This window comes from Salmo salar, chromosome 07 (genome assembly GCF_965601325.2).
Source record: "Salmo salar chromosome 07, fSalSal1, whole genome shotgun sequence".
Taxonomy (NCBI): domain Eukaryota; kingdom Metazoa; phylum Chordata; class Actinopteri; order Salmoniformes; family Salmonidae; genus Salmo; species Salmo salar.
Window position 1 is genome coordinate 40,724,490 of NC_138297.1, and position 23,011 is coordinate 40,747,500.

At 42.3% G+C, this 23,011-nt stretch overlaps 1 protein-coding gene across 10 annotated transcripts in view; it reads right to left on the reverse strand.

Moving 5' to 3' along the window:
- Positions 1-858: 858 nt before the first annotated feature.
- LOC106609124 (lamina-associated polypeptide 2) overlaps positions 859-23,011 on the reverse strand; it is a 22,892-nt gene continuing 739 nt past the window's right edge. Inside the window, exons 2-13 of one of the 10 annotated variants that reach the window (XM_014207576.3) lie at positions 8,249-8,366; positions 7,887-8,036; positions 7,536-7,645; positions 6,382-6,501; positions 5,856-5,933; positions 5,580-5,735; positions 3,736-3,831; positions 3,451-3,516; positions 3,199-3,297; positions 2,636-2,764; positions 2,177-2,280; positions 859-1,967 (exon numbers count right to left, since the gene is read on the reverse strand). In XM_014207576.3, coding sequence (XP_014063051.2) covers positions 1,607-1,967; positions 2,177-2,280; positions 2,636-2,764; positions 3,199-3,297; positions 3,451-3,516; positions 3,736-3,831; positions 5,580-5,735; positions 5,856-5,933; positions 6,382-6,501; positions 7,536-7,645; positions 7,887-8,036; positions 8,249-8,366 — 1,587 coding nt within the window. In that variant the 3' untranslated portion in view covers positions 859-1,606. Of the gene's footprint in view, positions 1,968-2,176; positions 2,281-2,635; positions 2,768-3,090; positions 3,298-3,450; positions 3,517-3,735; positions 3,832-5,579; positions 5,736-5,855; positions 5,934-6,381; positions 6,502-7,535; positions 7,646-7,886; positions 8,037-8,248; positions 8,367-23,011 lie in introns of all 10 variants that reach the window. The other 9 variants (XM_014207575.3, XM_014207574.3, XM_014207577.3 and 6 more) reach the window with 9 other exon arrangements.

Consider the following 23,011-nt stretch of genomic DNA (forward strand, 5'->3'; position numbering starts at 1 on the left):
TATAAAAAGTCACTGCAACCTTAGATGGCTGCACCAGACCAATTGGTGGCACTAGTGGTGCCATAGGATACAACTATTGATCAAGTGGGCTTGGTCTAACGCAAATTAATGTTAGATTTCAATTATGCAGACACACAATGTGAAATATCATTATTAGTACATCTGTATAATCACATATTGTTGCCCAAGTATGTGGTCTGAACATAGTGAAAAGTGGATATTGTATTTTGGAAATTTAGAAACCGGAAGTCCTGCTAGTTGCGCAGTCGACACATTACAGCTGAGTGTGTATTGAAGCATTTTGGAACACTAATGTGGAGTTTACCAACAGACTTAAAATCATTTACACAAACAAATATTTACACTAAACACTGAAAATATCTAACTTATCTTAACATAAACCATTAGTCAAATTGACCCCAGAATTGGCATATACTCAATACATTATTAATGACTAAGAATGATTACCTGCTGCACTCAAAGATAACCAGCCTACAGCACTAGACTAAACTTCACTTGCATCATTCTTGTGGTATTCAGAGAAACTTGGTAATGCTCTCACCGATTCAGAGAGGTTGGGTTAAATGCGGAAGACACATTTCATTTGAAGGCATTCAGTTGTACAACTGACTAGGTATCCCACCCTTTCCCTTATTGCACATAAAGGAAGATTATCATGTAGAAACAGAGTGCTTACTTTATAATCCAACTGATCTTGTTTCCTTTCTGTCATGCTGTGAACCCTGTTCATTGCTGCTCACAGCTAATATTCGTTTTGTTGAAACAATAATGTGATTTTAAAAATCACATTTGTTATTATTATTGTTTCAAGTTTAGTAAAAAAAATCTCAATAGACATTTATCCTTACATATTACAACAGTTTTATTGAGAGGATATTACATTATTTATTAGAATGAATACGTACATTACTAATTAGGCTCCACAGACAATTTCAAAAAAAAGAAAAAATAGAAAAGTGGCGGTGGCATATAAGAGCTATATGTGTGCATGAGTTTAAGAATCCCTGTCTCTCACACATACCCGCTGTATAGATGGTTCGATCAAGAAATAACTGATTACAATTAGTTGAAATTCCTTCAGTCTTTGCCTGACTGTTTTTGCTAATTACAAAAGCAAACCGTGTGAAACACAGACACACACACAGGCAATTCTCGATCACAGACTCCGGCAAATGCAATCATATGATTACACCGTGCAGAGATATAAAACAAAAACAGACCATATAAAGAAAGTTCACATAATTTGGAAGTCACTGTTTCGGTGTATGTACGTTATCTGGAGATTATTGGTGTGACTGGCTTTCTCTCAGCCTCACAGATGGGGAAAGGACGGACTGAAACAAACAGAAGACAGTATTGTCATTTTAGAATGAAATGGTCATCTTCAATGTTCAATATATCATTTTGGACATTGTCGCCTTCAGGAGGCGTCGATACAGATTAGACTCCCGTACCAGACCATTTAACCAATTATAAGTGACGGAAACAGGAAAAAAAAAAAAAAGAAAAAAGAATGCCAAGGAAGCGAAGAACGATGAAAACGGTGGCAGTAACATTATGCTGCCAGAGCACTGTCATCCAGGTTTCACTTGCGGACCTCACGGTCACTGGTCTGCGTGGAATCTGAGGACCCTCCGAAGGGGGCCATAGCGTTGGTCTCCATGGTCTGGTAGATGAAGAATATGAAGCCAGCTACAATGCCGAGGAGCAGCAGCTTCAGCCAGACAGGCAGGCCATGGGGTGGTGCTATGGCCTTTCCAGTAGGGGGTGCCACTGACGTTACCAGCCTGGTAGAGGGGGGCAGGGTGGCGACTCTGTGGACGGTGGCGGTGCGGCTCTCTGTGTAGGAAGAGCGAGAGGAGCGCAGGAGGGTGTCATCTGTCCACAGGTCACCAGACTTTAGGGGTCTGCCGGCTGCCCCTCGGATGGGCCGTCGACAGGTGGCGCTAGAAGGACGGCAGAGAAAGAAAGTTGAGATTCATTGTGACATTCCACACATGAGTTGCCATCAGGCAAGTATTATGATCAAACTCTTAAATTAGTTACAGGATACTGCTTTACAGAATGACAAGACTGTGGGTGGGAGTCTGCCAGATATAACAAGGATTTATTAAAGTTGTTTATGTATGCCGATAGAATAAAGCATATGTCTTACTTGATTCCTGTTGGAGTGTCGGTCTCGTAGGGGAACATCTCCTTCAGGACATCCTTCTCATCCACCCTGTTGGGTGTCTGCTCACCAGCTGCTATCTTCTCCACCTGCAACACACATCTTTTAGTACACATTCCTTGGACGTTGAGGCCAACGCGGAGCGATTAGGGTGAGGATGAGACATTGTTCCATTTGCGTGTTACCAAGTCAATGCCAAAACCACCACCTTCACATAAGGGCTAGAGGGGTATTATTTTTTGGAATAAGCTAGAGGGTGTACTCCTAAAGACCACTAGATGGGCCTGTTGCAGTCCTATGCCCATGTGACCAAACCACCAGTAAACCCAAGGCTTGTGACAAACACCATAACCTTGTCTTGTGAATAATACCACCTTGACAAACAAACCAGCACAGACCCTAGGTAATACCTGCATAAGGCATAGCAGTGAATTACTGTCGTACCCATGGCTCCTTAGAGATACTCGAGGAGACACTGTCTTGCCCCCTCACTGGGGTCACAGAGGAGAGGAAGGGGGTGTTTTTCTGCTGTTTCCACTTAGGTTGGAGGTCATTTTTAGACTCACGCTGGTCCTGCTGGTCAAAGAGGTGAGTGTGTGTTAGTAAGAGACGGGGGACGGGTGGGTATTGGGGTTAGTCTTCTTTCGCTCCCCTCACATATTTTATGCAGCTGTACTAGACAGCTGTGCCCCACACACACACACTCTACAGTAGCCCCATTCATAATCATCACCCATATGTTTACAACTATACCATGTCTGAGGAAAAACAGTGTGATCACTTTCACTCCCCAACAACACAATGAAGTTCCAAATTCCAGGTGCCACCACAACAAACCATTGTGAGGAGAACAGAACTCTTGAGGACAACTATTGGACAATATACTTGAAACTGTATACCCGAGTAAAGCGATTGGACAGCATGTCAAACTTGGCAGAGAGAGATGATAGGGATTCCAGCTGTTCCTTCAGGGATGGAGATGAGGGGGTGTGTGAGACATAGCTTACAGGCCTGACGGTGAAGGAGGCAAAGGGGTCACTTCCAGACAAACGAGGTAGTGGGGAAGGGTTGGCTCCTAGGAGCGGGCGGACTTCCTGTGGTACCCCCTTTAACAGAGATAGGGTAAGTAACACACTGGATCAGTATCCTATACTAGAAGAGTCGGGCCATCACTTACACAGGTGCATTTAAAATCCAGTGAGCAATATTACAGTAGTGTGTATCCTAAGAGGACAGTGTGATTAAGATCATATACCCACCAGAGGCCATTGTTTCAGGGGTCTTATGCTCTGTCCTACTGGAGCATGGACACTTGGTGCAGGTTCCTGAGATGACCACAGATATAGATTAGAAATATCAGTTATAGAAGAGGTTGGTTGATATCCATACAGACCCAGGAGAGAGACTGACGGCAAGAGAGTGAGACCAAAACAAATAGCCAGTGATCAGAGCATTGAGCAAATTGTGAACAGATCCAAAAATCAGACAAAAACACTCAATACAGAGTGATGTCCCAAGTATAGCACGTGAGAGATGTCACAAACCTCTAAAAGAGCTGTATTGAGTAGGGAGTTTAGCTCATGACTGGGAGCTTTAGTAGTCAGAGTGAGAGGAAGACCACCATCCTCCTCACAGCACAGCTAGAATACAAGAGAATGGCTTTATTTTTTCAGAGGGGAAAGAACAGTTGTGGCTTTCGGATTAGATAAACAACACACACAAGAAACAAACGAGAATTGATTTTCGAAGTGGATGAAAAGGTCTTGGTGGCAGAAAAATCTTCCAGGAAGTTCTTCTTACGCCAGAGGTCAAACTTGTCCACTGCATTGAAACAGTCGAGATGTTTGTGCTGCACTCGCCGTTTACACATGATAGGTATAGTTCCGAACCCATCCCGAAATCGATCAAATCATCCAACCATGCTCAGTAAACCAAAATCAGGCTGGCCATTGGAACGAAACATTGACATGTAGCTCATCCTGTTTAATAGGAAGACTAGAGACTAGCTAGAATTATAGAAGGGAGCAGTGAGCATACCTTCCATCGTTCCTTTACCACCAGCCCCCCCCTCTCTTCCTTTTTGGTTTCCACTGTCTCTCTTGCCACATCTCATTTGGCTTCCTCTAGGGTGTCCACCAATTCTGCCCAGAGTGGGTGAAAACACGGTTTGTTGATCAACTTTCACTTCCCTTATTTTATTAAATACATTTTACCAAGACAAATAAGATTATTCATGTTCTGAATCATTCCGTGGGGTCTTTAACATTATATCCAAAAAGTTGAATTTCGTAACCTAATACATCCAATAAGCACCGAACTCTTGACAGAGTGGTGCCGCTTTCTCGCAGCAACATTTTAGGATTTTACATGTTGTGGTGGTAGTCTGCAAGGATGTTTCTGCCAGTCGCAAAAAGCTAAATTAGCATGAATGGGCTAAATTAAATGTAAAAAGCTTTGAAAATAAAAAGTATTTCATAAGAGACATGCTTGTTTTTGAGAGAAATCTTCTGTCCCGCCTCAAATCGATAAACATCTTACCTCTATATTGTTTAGTGTCCTTCGGATTCGAGAAGAAAGATGCTATTTTCCAGGTTTTTGCCACTTTTTGTCTGACCTCCATTGATTTAGTTACCCTAATTTGGGCCATCTTACAAAGGTAAAAACGGCAATAACCGTTGAACGGATTATGATAGTGACATGAGGTTTGGACTATAGTATCTACACAATTAACATTAATTTACCTATTGGCAAAAATATGTTTTTGATTGGACACCCTAGTTCCACCATCTGCCTGTCCTCCAGGACACCTACAATACCAGGTGTGGCAGGAAGGCCAAGAAGATAAAATCCCCGCTTCCTTCACCTCCCCGACAAACATTTACCCTGCTATTTCTATCTCCCAGTGAGTGAATACGTGAAAGGGGCAAGGAAAGCACCTTCCTACAGGTCTGCCAGGGAGTGAGGGAGTGAGGGCTCTCCAGACCTATGTGGCCCTCAGGGACACCGTGGCTGGGGGTCTTGACTGGGGGCCTGCTGGGTTTGGCTTTGTGGAACCAGAGCGCAGCAGCATTCACATTCAGGGGGAAGGCTCGGTCAAGGACAGACTGATGGTAAGTCACAGTAGAGACTTTAGAGTACTAGACTAAACAGCCAAAACGTCAGGTGGGTGGATGAGTGACTCAACATTAAGGTTCAGCAATAAGAAAAAAATATGCAAAATGGTACAGTCCCACATATCTTACTATGACTAAGAGACACCACTGTGACTACGTGACCATTAGCCATGTACACCCACTAAACAACTTCCAATATCAATCCGTGCCAGGAACACAACAACCATTCATAGTGACAGTGAGTGACAAGTAACCACAGCGAACCTCACAGGTACCTGAGTCAGTCTGGGTGATGGGGACTCGGCCCTGGCTGTTAGGACAACCTGATGGATAGTCCTAGTGGACTGGGCATGGGCTGGGCCATGCAGTAAGGGAGTGGACTTAGAGCTTGGCTTTTCTGTCAATATAGGCTTAGGTTCCTTAAGGACTTCCTGGAACATGACAGATGGGGAGAGAGAGGCGAAAGGAAGTTAGAGGGAAGACTGACAAATGAATCAGTGGAAAGTTTACTCAGGACATCACAAACCCATGTCTATTGATCACAAACCCACCAGAAGCAGAGGTGCCTTGGTCTTTGCCTCTCTTGGAGTTGGAAGAACTACCTCACCAGCTGATAGCTCAGAGACATCCTGGAGCAGGACGAGGAGAATGATGAGGAAGCTGCGTAATAATTGAGGCAATCATGCATCTAGGCTTAAGGCGAGACCTGCTACCTGTGTAGTGTTCAGTGTTCACTATAGCTGAGGAAGACAGTGGCACCAGGTGATGTGGTGAAAGGGAGGACACACCCATCCACACAAAAGTAGCTTCCCAAATAAATCCAAACATATAATATTAAATAGTGGATGTGGAGAACCCAGTGAATTAAGACAGCCTATGCCTGTCCTAACTAATTGTATACTACACCTCATTTTTACTTATTTAGAACTTATGTATGCTGCAAATGTGGACAATTTCAAATAAACCTTAAATATATAACATGACTAACACTATCCACAAAAAAAGGTGATTATCAAGCTAAACACTTCTCCAGTGCACCACAAACCCAAGGAGATGGATAGGCTCAGTGTATATTACAGTATCATCGCTTGCAGGGACCATCTGGTCAACTCTATGAGATGATCTTTTCAATGGTCTCTTTATGTTCAACACAGGATGCTCTTCCTCAAGATCATCCTCCTCCTCCGGAGCATAGATCTAAACACACACACACACACTTCTCAGAACACCCGACCTTCCACCTCGTCGCGAACACACCTTACAAAGCCAACTTCAGTGAGTAAAGTTGCTTTTAAAGGGACAGTTTGAGATTTTGCCAATGAAGCCCATCGACTTCCCCAGAGTCAGATGAACTCTGGGATAACATTCTGATGTCTATACTTCCAGTATGAAGGAAGTTAGAGGTGCGAGACAACGCTAACTAGTTAGCCCATGACTGGAAACACACAGGAACAGCTAACTTGAGGTAGTAGATAAATCTCAAACTATCCCTTTAATGTGGTTAAAATATCCACATGAGACAGGCAGCTTCAGTTGAATAGGTTCCCATCTGGGACGTTCAGGATTTCGACACTAGATGTCACCAACACCTCCCAAAGTATCAGGAAAAGAGGAGGGGAAAAGTAAAATGGCTTAAAAATATATATTTTTTAAAACTCAAAGAATAGAATTTGCAAAAAAAAAATATAATAATAAGCAGGGGCTTTAAGTATGTTCGTGCGAGGAAAGAATGAAACAGGGATAGAGAGAACAATAATAGTGGACTAGAGGCACCCAGTGGCAAAGAAAAATACAAGCTAATCCAAGTCATGTGGCCGGTCCTGAGATCAAAGCCTGCTGCACTAACTCCCAGCAGACAGACAGACACAAAGAGGGTCCTTCAGACAGACATTTGGTGCTTTGTTTTCCACACACACGTGATTCACACCCCTATAGGCGTCTCATAAATGACACATTTCCCCTCTCCCAAATAATTTATTAGAGACCGGTTTAATCGACCCCAGCTGTGCCGCTGCACATCCTATAGCCTGTAATGGGACTACTAATCATTGCCAAATGTGTAGCACTTCGGGCCAAATCACAACTTGAGATATGCATGCTATTTAACTCAGATTTTAACACATTCTGTATTGTGAGATTTGAAGGAATGCAAACCATGAGGTTGACCTAGGGTGAGGATGCGCTTTTGTCCACCGATTTAAAAAAAGATAATAAATTAAAGAGGGACTTACCCGGTTGTGCTGGCTGCTGCGGGTCCTGGTGGTGACTGGGGTCTTCCCTCTGCTTCTGACAGGTCTCTCAACCACGGGGACTGGGACAGGCTCTGGTTCTGTCGTCACCTCTAAACACATACACACCACAACATTTCTAGCAATGTCACGCTCTGTCAGTCAGTCTATTGACCAACCAATCAATCCATGATTCGTATTATCCCAGAGGGCCAATTTGGTTTGAAAGTTGGCATCTCCGAAAAAAAAAGATCTAATGTGTAATCTAATGTGTCAACTGCCAAGATGAATCCGATTAGAATCTGTAATAAACCTGGTCTAATAAAGAGGATGACTGAGTGTTCCGTTTCTTACCTTCTTCCTTGTCGCTGTAGCGGTCTGAGTCAGAGTTGCCGTTATGGTTGCTGTCTACCTGAGTGATGACCACCGGTAAAGCCACGGTCTCAGGAGGACCCTGGTCCAACAGCTTCTGGAGCCTTCTCTCATACAGCTTACGGGTTGAGACTGCCATGACAAGACATTCAAATAAATTCAATAGAACTTTATGAATCCCTCTTACGGGTGGAGGCTGCCAAAAGTTCAGACATTATTCAAATGAATTCAACACAACTTTGTTAATAAATGAATGAAGACTGCAACAATAATGTCCATTATTAAAATACATTTCAATACAACTCTTAATTCCCTGAATTTCCAACTCTTACTGACTGACTCACCCACGATGGGTCCGACGTTGATTCCATACTTGAGCAGCTCATCCTTCAGGCCCTCACTAGTCAGCTCAGTCACATCCAGGTCCTCTGGCCGAGGCTTGTCTGTTTTCCTCGTGGCTTTCTGTGAAAGAGGGATCACAGAGGTCAGATTGGTGTAAAGTGTTGAGATCTATAGTCACAGAATTAGCCTACCACCAATCACAGAACCATGACTTGAATGGGAATGCCCGTTCTAGTAATTATATTTCTTTGAGTTATTTTAACCACGCTAGCTCAGGACCGCCACATCCGGTTTCTTCCCATGCGGGATCGTCTGAGGGGTGGGTCTGGTGCTGAGGAGTAACGCTCTCAGTAATAAAGTCCTTTTGTCAGGGAAAACTAATTCTGATTGGCTGGGCCTGGCTGCCAAGTGGGTGGGCCTATGTCCTCTGAGGCCCATCCAAGGCTGCACCCCTGCCCAGTCATGTGAAATCCATAGATTAGGGCCTAATGATTTTATTTCAATTGACTGACTTTGTTATATGAACTGTAACTCAGTGAAACCGGTGAAATTGTTGCATTTATATATTTCTGTTCAGTATAATTAATAAAATATTGAATTTGTCCTCAAATGAAGGGGATGATGAGACAAACTTTGCTAGAGGAAGGGTATCCGATTTCATTGGTCCTCAACTCGTGGCTCAGACATTGATTTCAGGATAAATGGAGTTAGACTGCCCTGGAGCAGGTTAGTTCTGAAGGATTTGTTGCTGTAGAAATGTACCTGGCTAAAAAGGTGAACCACTTTCACAGATTACTTTAGAAAAAAAAAGAAAAAAAACTGCCGTTGACTGATCAGATCAAATGATGGACATAAAGAGCTGTTGTGTTGAACACTGTGCAATGTTTAACAGTGAGAATGGCAGAATGGTGACCTTACTAAATGACTACCTTACTAAATATTTTCAGACTGGATTTTAATGATTTGTATCAAATCATTAAAATCCAGACGGAAAATATTTACACAAGAAGCAACCTAATATCACACAGTCAAACTCTGTCATTTAGTAAGGTCACCATTCTGCCATTCTCACTGTTAAACATCGCACCAGTTTACCAAAGTTAACTCCTCAAACCTGATTCGTAGTATAGGGCTCAGCTTCAACCCCCTACAACTAGGCTGCAGAGAATTTTTGTCAAAAGGGGGGGCTTTAGAGAATCTCTCCACTCTGCTGACAAGTATTTTTCTATAAAGGACAAACATTCTAGCCATTCATTAGCTTTGATACTCTGATTGGTTAGAGATAATCCGATGACTGATCACGTTGTTTTGTACAAGACACCTCATTTTGATGTCACCACAAACGACTTCAATGACAGCAGTGTCAGACTGAAATATACAGCTAATGAGCAGTGGAATAATTCAGTTTGAGTCGTCAGGCAAGGTATAGCGGCCTACCGGCAATCGCCTAGTATTTGTTTGAAGTGAGTCTTCCTCCACAGAGGCTGATGATTGTAGTTCATAGCCAGGGGGTATTTTCCACCTTGGCCTAGGCTGCGCGACCATATCGGACTGCCCAGCCCCAGGACACCTCTTCCGCAGAGCTAAACAACCGTATCCCTTTCAGTGCATGTGTTATTGATTCGTATTCCTTAACAGCTGGAATAAAAGCCCTGTGTCGATTTGAACTAATATTTCATGTACCGGTCAAACGTTTTAGAACATCTACTCATTCAAGGGTTTTTCTTTATTTTTACTATTTTCTACATTGTGAACACAAAAACGATGAAAATACATACGGAATCACGAAATATCAAAAACAATATTATATTTGAGATTTTTCAAATAGCCACCCTTTGCCTTGACAGCGTAGCACACTCTTGGCATTCTCTCCACCAGCTTCACCTGGAATGCTTTTCCAACAGTCTTGAAGGAGTTCGCACATATGCGGCGTACTTGTTGGCTGCTTTTCCTTCACTCCGCGGTCCGACTCATCCCAAACCATCTCAATTTGGTTGAGGTTGGGGGATTGTGGAGGCAAGGTCATCTGATACAGCCCTCCATCGCTCTCCTTCTTGGTCAAATAGCCCTAACACAGCCTGGATGTGTGTTGGGTCATTATCCAGTTGAAAAACAAATGATGATAGTCCCACTAAGCCCAAACCAGATGGGATGGCGTATCGCTGCAGAAATCTGTGGTAGCCATGCTGGTTAAGTGTGCCTTGATTTGAAAATAAATCACAGACAGTGTCACCAGCAAAGCACCCTTACACTTCCTCCTCTATGCTTTATGGTGGGAAATAAACATGCAGAGATCACCCGTTCACCCACACCACTTCTCACAGACACGGTGGATGGAACAAAAAAACTCAAATTTGGACTCCAGGCCAAAGGACAAATTTCCACCGGTCCAATGTCCACTGCTCGTGTTTCTTGACCCAAGCAAGTCTCTTCTTATTGGTGTCCTTTAGCAGTGGTTTCTTTGCAGCAATTTGACCAGGAAGGATTGATTCACGCAGTCTCTGAACAATTGATGTTGAGATGTGTGTTACTTGAACGCTGTGAAGCATTTATCTGGGCTGCACATTCTGAGGCTGGGAACTCTAATGAACTTATCCTCTAAGGCAGAGGTAACACTGGGTCTTCCATTCCTGTGGCGGTCCTCATGAGAGCCAGTTATCATGGAGCTTGGTTTTTGTGACTGCACTTGAAGAAACTTCCATAGTCCTTGAAATGTTATTGACTGACCATGTCTTAACGTAACGGACTATCGTTTCGCGTTGTTTATTTGAGCTGTTCTTACCATCTTCTGTACACCCCCCTATCTTGTCACAACACAACTTGTTTGTCTCAAACGCATTAACCTGTTAGGGCTAGGGGGCAGTATTGACACGGCCCGATAAAAAACGTACCCGATTTAATCTGGTTACTACTCCTGCCCAGTAACTAGAATATGCATATAATTATTGGCTTTGGATAGAAAACACCCTAAAGTTTCTAAAACTGTTTGAATGGTGTCTGTGAGTATAACAGAACTCATATGGCAGGCAAAAACCTGAGAAGATTCCTTACAGGAAGTGCCCTCTGACAAGATCTTGTTCTTCTTGTCTCTGTTTATTGAAGACTGAGGATCTTTGCTGTAACGTGACACTTCCTACGGCTCCCATAGGCTCTCAGAGCCCGGGAAAAAGCTGAATGATATCGAGGCAGCCCCAGGCTTAAACACATTATCGCGTTTGGATAGTGGCCGGTCAGAGTACTCGAGACTCAGGCTCGTGCACGAGATGTTTTTATTTTCTCTCTCTTTGTACGTATACACGCTTTCCCGGTCGGAATATTATCGCTTTTTTACGAGAAAAATGGCATAAAAATGTATTTTAAAAACAGCGGTTGACATGCTTCGAAGTACGGTAATGGAATATTTAGAATTTTTTTGTCACGAAATGCGCCATGCTCGTCACCCTTAATTACCCTTTCGGATAGTGTCTTGAACGCACGAACAAAACGCTGCTGTTTGGATATAACAATGGATTATTTGGGACCAAACCAACATTTGTTATTGAAGTAGAAGTCCTGGGAGTGCATTCTGACGAAGACAGCAAAGGTAATAACATTTTTCTCATAGTAAATCGGAGTTTGGTGAGTGCTAAACTTGCTGGGTGTCTAAATAGCTAGCCCTGTGATGCCGGGCTATCTACTGAGAATATTGCAAAATGTGCTTTCACCGAAAAGCTATTTTAAAATCGGACATAGCGAGTGCATAGAGGAGTTCCGTATCTATAATTCTTAAAATAATTGTTATGTTTTTTGTGAACGTTTATCGTGAGTAATTTAGTAAATTCACCGGCAGTGTTCGGTGGGAATGCTAGTCACATGCTAGTCACATGCTAATGTAAAAAGCTGGTTTTTGATATAAATATGAACTTGATTGAACAAAACATGCATGTATTGTATAACAATGTCCTAGGGTTGTCATCTGATGAAGATCATCAAAGGTTAGTGCTGCATTTAGCTGTGGTATGGGTTCATGTGACATTATATGCTAGCTTGAAAAATGGGTGTCTGATTATTTCTGGCTGGGTACTCTTCTGACATAATCTAATGTTTTGCTTTCGTTGTAAAGCCTTTTTGAAATCGGACAGTGTGGTTAGATTAACGAGAGTCTTGTCTTTAAAATGGTGTAAAATAGTCATATGTTTGAAAAATTGAAGTTTTTGCCTTTTTGAGGTATTTGAATAGCGCGCCACGGGATTACACTGGCTGTTGAGTAGGTGGGACGAAGATATTCCACAAATTAACTTTTAAGAAGGCACACCTGTTAATTGAAACGCATTCCAGGTGACTACCTCATGAAGCTGGTTGAGGGAACGCCAAGCGTGTGCAAAGTCGTCATCAAGGCAAAGGGTGGCTATTTGAAGAATCTATTGACTATGTCCGTTATCACTTGCTCATCGTCTTAATCGAAATTACGGATTGCCTCTTATCTGCTTGTCATCCCCTTATGTCACAGTTTGTACACCTCAATTCTCAGTAGAAACCACATTTGTTTTAACAAATCTGCCATATCAGCTATGTTTTTATGTGTAGTGGCTTTGCAGGCATGCATCACACTTTTTGTTTTGTTTGCCCCACCAAGATTTACAATGATAAAATTGCCACTGCCAGACGATAGCAAATCAAATTCCTTACACATTAAACTGAGCATGGCAGAGATGGTAAGAGTTGGGAATACTCTGGCTGACTGACTTATAATGATGCAAGAAAAAGTGACAGGAATCAGCAAGTTCTATAACTCTATTTCTATGGTTTTTCCCACATTCCATTGGAACTCTGCCATGATTCTCTAATCCATGGAACATTTGATGGGGTGGTAGTAGGGTTGCAAAGGGTCGGAAACCTTTCGGTATATTTCCTGATTTTCCCAGAAATTTTCCATGGGTAGTTAAGCCCGGGAATTTTGCTTAAAAGTCCTAAAAGAAAGTTAGCTTATGACAGTGAACCTTTTATGTGGGATACACATAAGGCAACTCTAGGTCTAGTGGCATATTTTGGTTAAACTATCCCCAATTCAATGGAATTGCAACCCTCTGCATGCACAGTGCATTCTTCCATCACATGTGCAGCGGATTCGCAAGATCTTGCACACTAACGAGATGCTATTGAGCCCACACTACTACACTGTCTGAGCCAAGGACGTCATGCTTTCTGGTAAGTTTTGATTACAATACTGGATGGGGTGAATATATTTTATATGACATACATGATGTTTTGTTAAATAGTAAATAGTAGCCTACAGCAAAGTGTGTTTAAATAATTTCTACCTTGTTAATTTCTGCTAGTTAGTTTTTGCTACCATGTGGGTTGTAGCTTGCTTGAACCTGCTAACTGACGAGTGTTAATTCACCTGTTTCCATACATGTTGCATGTGTTTCCATACATGTTTCACTGTAAAGTCCATGGAGAATAAGCGCAACTCCTCCCAGCTGCCAACTGCACTGAGGCTAGGAAACACTGTCACCACCGATAAATCCACAATACTTGAGAATTTCAATAAGCATTTTTCTACAGCCGGCCATGCTTTCCCACCTGGCCACTCCTACCCTGGTCAACAGCAACTTGCCCAAGCCTCCCCCAAATCCAGATAGCTGATGTTCTGAAAGAGCTGCGAAATCTGGACCCCTACAAATCAGCAGGGCTAGACAATCTGGACCCTCTCTAAATTATCAGCCAACATTGTTGCAACCCCTATTACTAGCCTGTTTAACCTCTCGTATCATCTGAGATCCCCAAAGATTGGAAAGCTGCTGCGGTCATCCCCCTCTTCAAAGGGGGTGGCACTCTAGACCCGAACTGCTACAGACCTATATCTATCCTACCCTGTCATTCTAAGGTCTTCGATAGCCAAGTTAAACAGATCAACGACCATTTAGAATCCCACCGTACCTTCTCCGCTATGCAATCTGGTTTCCGAGCTGGTCATGGGTGCACCTCAGCCACGCTCAAGGTCCTAAACGATATCATAACCGCCATCGATAAGAGACAATACTGTGCAGCTGTATTCATCGATCTGGCCAAGGCTTGACTCAATCACAACATTCTTATCGGCAGACTCAACAGCCTTGGTTTCTCAAATGACTGCCTCGCCTGGTTCACCAACTACTTCTCAGACAGAGTTCAGTGTGTCAAATCGGAGGGCCTGTAGTCCGGACCTCTGGCAGTCTCTATGGGGGTGCCACAGGGTTCAATTCTCGTTCCGACTCTCTTCACATCAATGATGTCGCTCTTGCTACTGGTGATTCTCTGATCCACCTCTATGCAGACGACACCATTCTGTATACTTCTGGCCCTTCTTTGGACACTTAACTAACCTCCAGATGAGCTTCAATGCCATACAACTCTCCTTCCGTGGCCTCCAACTACTCTTAAATGCAAGTAAAACTAAATGCATGCTCTTCAACCAATCGATGCCCGCACCTGCCCGCCCGCCCACCCAGCATCACTACTCTGGACGGTTCTGACTTAGAATATGTGGACAACTACAAATACCTAGGTGTCTGGTTAGACTAATCTCTCCTTCCAGACTCATATTAAGCATCTCCAATCCAAAATTGAATCTAGAATCGGCTTCCTATTTCGCAACAAAGCATCATTTGCTCATGCTTCCAAACATACCCTCGTAAAACTGACTATCCTGCCTATCCTTGACTTCGGCGGTGTCATTTACAAAATAGCCTCCAACACTCTACTCAGCAAATTGGATGCAGTCTATCACAGTACCATCCGTTTTGTCACCAAAGCCCCATATACTATCCACCACTGCGACCTGTATGCTCTCATTGGCTGGCCCTCGCTTCATATTCGTCGCCAAACCCACTGGCTCCAGGTCATCTATAAGTCTTTGCTAGGTAAAGCCCCGCCTTATCTCAGCTCACTGGTCACCATAGCAGCACCCAACCGTAGCACGCGCTCTAGCAGGTATATTTCAGTGGTCACGCCCAAAGCCAATTCCTCCTTTGCTCGCCTTTCCTTCCAGTTCTCCCCCCTCCTTCCAGTTCTCCCCCCCCCAAAAAACACTGAAGCTGGAGACCCATATCTCCCTCACTAACTTTAAGCACCAACTGTCAGAGCAGCTCACAGATCACTGCACATAGCCCATCTGTAAATGGCCCCATCCAACTACCTCATCCCCATACTGTTATTTATTTTGCTCCTTTGCACCCATTTCTACTTGCACATTCATCTTCTGCACATCTATCACTCCGGTGTTTAATTGCTAAATTGTAATTATTTTGCCACTATGGCCTATTTATTGCCTTACCTCATTCGCACACACTGTAGATATACACTTTTTTTTCTCTATTGTGTTATTGATTGTATGTTTGTTTATTCCATGTGTAACTCTGTTGTTTGTGTCGCACTGCTTTGCTTTACCTTGGCCAGGTCGCAGTTGTAAATGAGAACCTGTTCTCAACTATCCTAGCTGGTCAAAAAAGTGAAAGAAATTATTATTATTATTTATTTTTATTTTTTACATTTATCTTACAAAGGAGTTGTTTAATCTAACTGCTTAATTTATCTGTACATGGAATTGTATGTTTTTTTTTAAAACTCATTTTTCCCTAATCTTTACGGGAAAATGCCACGGGCACTATATGATGTGTGGAGACATTTCACTGCAGCTAATGTAGAAGGAAAAGCTGTGTACATCTGCAAATACTGTGCCAAATCATATGTGAAGAATGCACCAAAGATGCAGAATCATCTGGCCATGTGCATAAAGTTCCCTCAGCACTTACAACAAGCGACCTCTGACAAAAGTCCCTCTACTTCTATTCGAGGTGAAAATGAATCAGACACCTTATCGATAGCAACAGCTTATGGTCCTCCTGGACTCAATGGAGGAACGTAGTCAGAGAAATGCTGAGGAATGTCTTGCTTGAGCTGTGTATGCAACTGGTTCACCTCTGATGCTCACAGGAAATGTGTATTGGAAGAGATCTCTGAATGTTCTTTGCTCAGCATACACCACTCCAACCAGACATGCTTTATCTACTCATTTGCTGGATGCAGAGTTCAACAGAGTTCAAGTGAAGGTCAAGAAAATCATAGAGAAAGCAGACTGTATTGCAATCATCTAATGGCTGGTTGAATGTTCGTGGGCAAGGAACAATTAACTACATCTCCACCCCTCAACCAGTATTCTACAAGAGCACAGACACAAGGGACAACAGACACACCGGTCTGTACATTGCAGATGAGCTGAAGGCAATGACCTTGGACCACAGAAGGTATGTGCACTGGTGATAGACAATGCTGCGAACATGAAGGCAGCTTGGTCTAAAGTGGAGGAGACCTACCCTCACATCACACCCATTGGCAGTGCTGCTCATGCATTGAATCTGCTCCTCAAGGACATCATGGCACTGAAAATAATGGATACACTCGACAAGAGAACCAAGGAAATGGTTAGGTAAGTGAAGCATCATGAAGTTATAGCAGCAATCTACCTCACCAAGCAAAGTGAGAAGAATAAGAGTACCACATTGAAGCTGCCCAGCAACACCCATTGGGGTGGGGTTGTCATCATGTTTGACTGTCTCCTGGAGGGGAAGGAGTCTCTCCAAGAAATGGCCATATCACAGTCTGCCGATATGGACAGCCCCATCAAGAGGATCTTCCTGGATTATGTATTTTGGGAGAGAGTGGTAAGCAGCCTGAAACCTAAAGCAGTAGCCATTGCACGGGTTGAGGGAGACAATGCCATCCTGTCTGATGTTCAGACTTGCAGATGTAAGAGAAGAAATCCATACTGCCCTGCCCACTTCACTGTTGCTCCAAGCAGAGGAAACTGCAGTTCTAAAATACATCAAAAAGCGTGAAGACCTCTGCCTGAAGCCCATACACGCCGCAGCGTACATGTTGGACCCCAAGTATGAGATCAACAAGGCCTATGGTGTCATCACTACCGTGGGCAAGGTTCTTGGCAGTCTGGCGAAGTACACTTCCAAGCAAGGGCCTTGGGATGGAGATGCAATATGGCAGTCGTGCCAACATATCTCATCAGCCACCTGGTGGAAGGGACTTTGTGGATCTGAGGCCCTTTACCATGTTGCCTCCATCATCCTCCAAATCCCACCAACATCAGCCGCCTCAGAGCGCAACTAGTCCTTGTTTGGGACACACCAAAGCACGCAACAGGTTGACCAATACAAGGGTTGAAAAATTGGTGGCCACCTGGACAAATTTGAGGCTTTTTGAGCCTGACAACGAGCCATCCTCAACAAGGTTGGAAAGTGACAGTGAAGATGAGGCCTCAGAGTCTGATGTTCAAGAGGAGGACATTGAGGAGGTCCAGGGAGAAGACATGGAAGTCAGAGGAAGACAACCAAAGCTTTAGTTTCTAGACTACCATTTTACAGATGTATGTTGAAAATGTTTCTGGGAGATACAATGGATCATTCAATATTCCCTTTCTTTTGTTGTTCAGTGTCATCATCCCATGTGAAGAGTCAACTCATTTAATTAAAGTTCAATTCGTAACTAAAATGTTTTATTTTTTATTTTGGAATGATTTAATCATTTGCAATTATGTCTACTTATGATAAGGTAAAAGGTTTATGTTTCTGTCTCCATATGATATGGCAAATATATGCAATGCAAAAAAAAATAAAAAATCTACATTTAAATGGTATTAATATTAATTTGCATATATTTCTGTTAATTCCCACATTAAGTTTCCACCTCTGAATATTCCACAAAATGTGCAACTCTAGGTGGGAGTAGTAAAGAGAGAGAGGGAAAGAATCCCAGACAGACACAGAGGGGGATTTAGCAGCTATCAGTCTACCACTAGCCTATATTAGACTCCTTACTGTGGGCCTCAGTAAAGTTGGAGCTGGATCTCAGCCCAGCTGAGCACATTACATAATCACAGAATTCCAAGGAAGAAATACAACGGGAAAAATATGAAAAAAATTCCTGACTTCCAGTTTGTTCCCTCAGTTATCTTCCGCTCTCTGACCACTCACTTTAAAAGTGATATCAAGGCACTGAGCACATGGCTAGCCCCAAGGCCCAGACAATCCATGTGCTTTAAGTTTTGCGCTATGCTACTTGCAGAAGGTTTGTACACTAGAGGTTTAAATTACATGGAATGAAGATTGCATCAATGCATAGCAGAACAATATGGATTAACATAGTTCAGTTGCATGATCGCCTAGACTTCCATAACGCTCTCAGTCCGACTAAGTTGTTGTTTCTATTCAGACAGAAATCATGGTTTGGCGAAGTAATATCGAAACTGACTGTTATGTGGCTTTTAGGGGTAAACTATAAACTGCTAGGTTGTGAATTATGATGTGCATATGGCTAACCACCGTTATGGATGGTTTTGGCAGACATGATAGTTTTCATATCTGTGGTCCTCATGATGACCGCTGCATGCAACAACAACAAAAAATTCACTCCCAATGACAATAACCATTCAACCTTAGTTGAACTAAACCTTAGGAGAGAAAAACAGTAGTTCACTTTTATCCCAAAAGGTTTATTTTGATAGCTATTATGAGTGAAAATGTGTCTAATGTTCTGAGTGTGCCAGTGGATGACTGCCTCAAATGCTTCATGGTAAGCTATAAATCAGACAGACAGACATGCTTGGGAGTCAGGTGACTATATGAAAACATCAGGAACAGCACTGCTACGATAGCATTTAACTGTAATGAGAAAGTACTAGCCTACACACACACAGTTAACCAAACATCTGTTCAGTCATAGGGGAATGCGTGCACAGACTTCCACAGAAAGTATTTCCTCAATAGAGAAACACAATAGGAAAATAGCCCTATCCTCCACACCAGGAGCCTCGATTTCCTTCAATTCCATTACCTATTCTTTAAATGCCATTTCCAGCACTCTCAAAACTCCTTGAAGTTCCTTCCCTCTTCTCTGCATACCTAGGCTTTTCAATCTAACATAAAACTTCTCCGGTCCAGCTCCATCCCTTCTATTGGTTTCACCACTTGTGACAGTAGCTGCTTTTAGCAATGAGTGTGTATTTGCATACACCATTGTTGCTTCCTAGCTTATTGGGTTGCACAAAAACAGTCAAGAGGGAAGTTAAATTACATTTCAACTTACTGTGCCAGGATGGTTGGTCATTATGACGGGGAGAATAAGACATTCCTAAAATAACGTATGATTAAAACAGACTTTCCAAACATGGGTCTGTTACCTTTAGTCTCAAATTCCACCCTTCATAATGAACAACCATCCTCCCCACCGGGACAGTAAGTTGAAATATAATTTGATTTAACTTCTAGCGTCCCGTGGATTGTGCCCTATAAGCTCATTACACAGCCCTGGGTCTGAACTCCTCCCTATGCAACTGGGTCCTGGACTTCCTGACGGGCCGCCCCCAAGTGGTGAAGGTAGGCAACATTACCTCCTCGACACTGATCTTCAACACAGAGGCCCCACAAGGGTGCATCCTCAGTCCCCTCCTGTATTATCTGTATACCTACAACTGCGTGGCCTCACACAGTTCCAACTCCATCATCAAGACATGTCAGTAGTAGGCCTGATCACCAACAACGACAACACAGCATACAGTTAGGAGGTAGGCACTCTGATGGCGTGGTGCCAGGTAAACAACCTCTCCCTCAATGTTAGCAAAACAAAGGAAACGATTGTGGACTTCAGCAGGAACCAGGCTGGACAAGCCCCCATACTCACCAACAGGGCCGCGTGGAGACGGTAAATAAATTCAAATTCCTCTGCATACACATCTCAGAGAACATGAAATGGTTTAACCGCATGTTCACTCCACCCCACCCCCTCAACATTCTTTATTCTGCCTCCACCCCAATGGACATTTATTTATTCATTCATTACTGCCACAGTTATGTATATAGTGCTATTTCTATTGTTTTTATTACCATTTTCATTATTTTATTTCACTAGTCCTGCATGTTGGAGCTCAAAACCTAAGATTTTCACTGTACCCTGCAATCACACCTGCAACCCTGTACATGTGACTATTAAACAAACAAATCTGAATCATCTACTTTCAGTGTTTTTGTGGGCAGAAGACAAGTGATTGATACTCACTGTCCACACCTCTCAATAAATGTCAATGCTCAGTTTTAGGGAGGGAACCAAATACTGGCAAGTTGACCTTAACCGTACCGCAATGTATGAAGACTAGTGTGAACTACAGAAGTTGTGTGACAGCAAGCTGTTCTTTTCATTCAGTCATTCACAACTGATGCAGGGCAAAAAGGTGTACGCACCTGAATACATTTTTCTTTAAAGCACGCATACAATGCATTCCAATTGTGTAGGCCTACTATACAGTACCGTAACCATAACTCTAAGAACACCTGTTTTTCACAAATGCTTCAGAAATATCAGTTCATTAAAACCGCACCACAACTTCCCCAAAGAAGAAAGGGGGTCTTGGTGGATTAGGAAAAACACCCAGACTGTTACACATGAAGGTGACAGCTGTTACCTTGACAACACACTGTAGAGTTGAGTTTTTAAAAACTGCCATTCTAGTCCTACATTACATTGACAGGTACAGTGTCTTCAGAAAGTATTCACAGCCCTTGCTTTTTTCCACATTGTTGTGTTAGAGCCTGAATTTAAAATTGATTAAATTGAGATGTGTCACTGGCCTCCGCACAATACCCATACTGTCGAAGTGAAATTGTTAAGACATTTTTACAAATTAATAAAAAATGAAAAGCTGAAATGTATTAAACCCCTTTATGGCAAGCCTTAAGTTGAGGAGTAAAAGCACTTCACAAGTCACATGGACTGTGCAATAAGTGTTAAAAAAATGTTTTATGACTACCTCTGTACCCCACACATGCAATTATGTGTAAGTTTCCTCAGACGAGTAGTCAATTTCAAACAGATTCAACCACAATGACCAATGAGGTTTTTCAATGCTTCACAAAAAAGGCACCTATTGGTAGATGGGTAAAAATAAAAGAAGCAGACATTTGAGCATGTATTTATTAATTAATTCAAATGTGGATGGCGTATCAATACACACAGTCACTACAACGATACAGGTGTCTTTCCTAACTCAGTCGCCGGAGAAAGGAAACCGCTCAGGGATTTCACCATGAGGCCAATGGTGATTTTAAAACAGTTGAATGGCTGTGATAAGAGAAAACTGAGGATGGATCAACTACATTGTAGTTATTTCACAATACTAACCTAAATGACAGAGTGAAAAGGAATCCTGTACAGAATAAAAATATTCAAAAACATGCATCCTGTTTGCAATAAGTGACTAAAGTAAAACTGCATAAAATGTGGCAACGAAATGAACTATATCCTGAATACAAAGCGTTATGTTTGGGGAAAATCCAACATCACTGAGTACCACTTCATATTTTGAAGCATGGTGGTGGCTGCATATTATGGGTATGCTTATCGTCGGCAAGAACTAGGGATTTTTTTTTTTAGGATTAACAACAAAAAAAAACAGAATAGAGCTAAGCACAGGCAAAATCCTAGAGGAAAACCTGGTTCAGTCTACTTTCCAACGAACACTGGGAGACAAATTCACCTTTCAGCTGGACAATAGCCTAAATGCCAACTTATGCTTGATCCAAAAATGTGGTTGGAGGCTCCATATGGAGGGTGTGACGCAATTGCGGAGCTTCCAAAAGCATGCAGAGGCCAAATTGAGGTCAGTACCGCATCGCTGTGCGGTTCCCAAATGTTGTAACAATGCGGAGGGCTCCTTATTGCTCCGCATTGACATGATTGGATGACGATACGTGGGGGAAGGAGGTCCTGGATAAACACAAACTCACAGCTCTACACTGCTTGCGAAGCGCAAGAACTATGAATGCCCTGACTTCTGCAGAGGCTCTATCACCGTAAATGCTGTACAGCCAACGCAGACTGACCATGCAGTGACTTTAAAACACAAGGTCAAACATACAATGAGTTGCTTACCAAGATGACATTGAGTAGCAGTTTTTACTTAAATTTACTTGAAAATCTATGACAAGACTTGAAAACGGCTGTCTAGCAATGATCAACATCCAACTTGAAAGAGCTTGAAGAATTTCAAAAATGTGCAAATATTATACAATCCAGGTGTGCAAAGCTCTTGGAGACTTAGCCAGAAAAACTCACAGCTGTCATCGCTACCAAAAAGAGCATTCTTACATGAATCAGTGGGTGTGAATAGTTATGTAAATTTGATTTCTGTATTTAATACATTTGTAAAACTGTTTTCACTGTCATTATGGGGTATTGTGTAGATGGGTGTGAGAAATCAAATTTGAATTTAGGCTGCAACAACAAATGTTTTATAAATCAAGGGGTATGAATACTTTCTGAATAAAATCTATGTTCTACTATCTAAATTTCGAGTTAGTATCTCGAACCTTGATTTACATATCTCAATTTCATGTTTTTGAAAATGTTTACTTATATATATATCTCGACATTTTAAGTAGTATGGATATTTACACACAAAACACGAGTGGCGAGAATGGGTTTCCATAAGGATGCACTCAGCAATAGCAGATATTTTAAGCGGGAAACTTTAAACTGATTTGTAATACAATACAGCTAAAATGTGTTCGTTTTTATATTTAAACGAGATGGAACACGCTGTAATTGAAAATATCAATATTTTAATTTTATGCATTTAAAACAATTTTACATAAAATGTAACTACCTAGAATACCAAATCACATCAATGTTTTTTTTAAAAGGGAGATTAAAACACCCTACAAAAACTGTAACATCTTAAC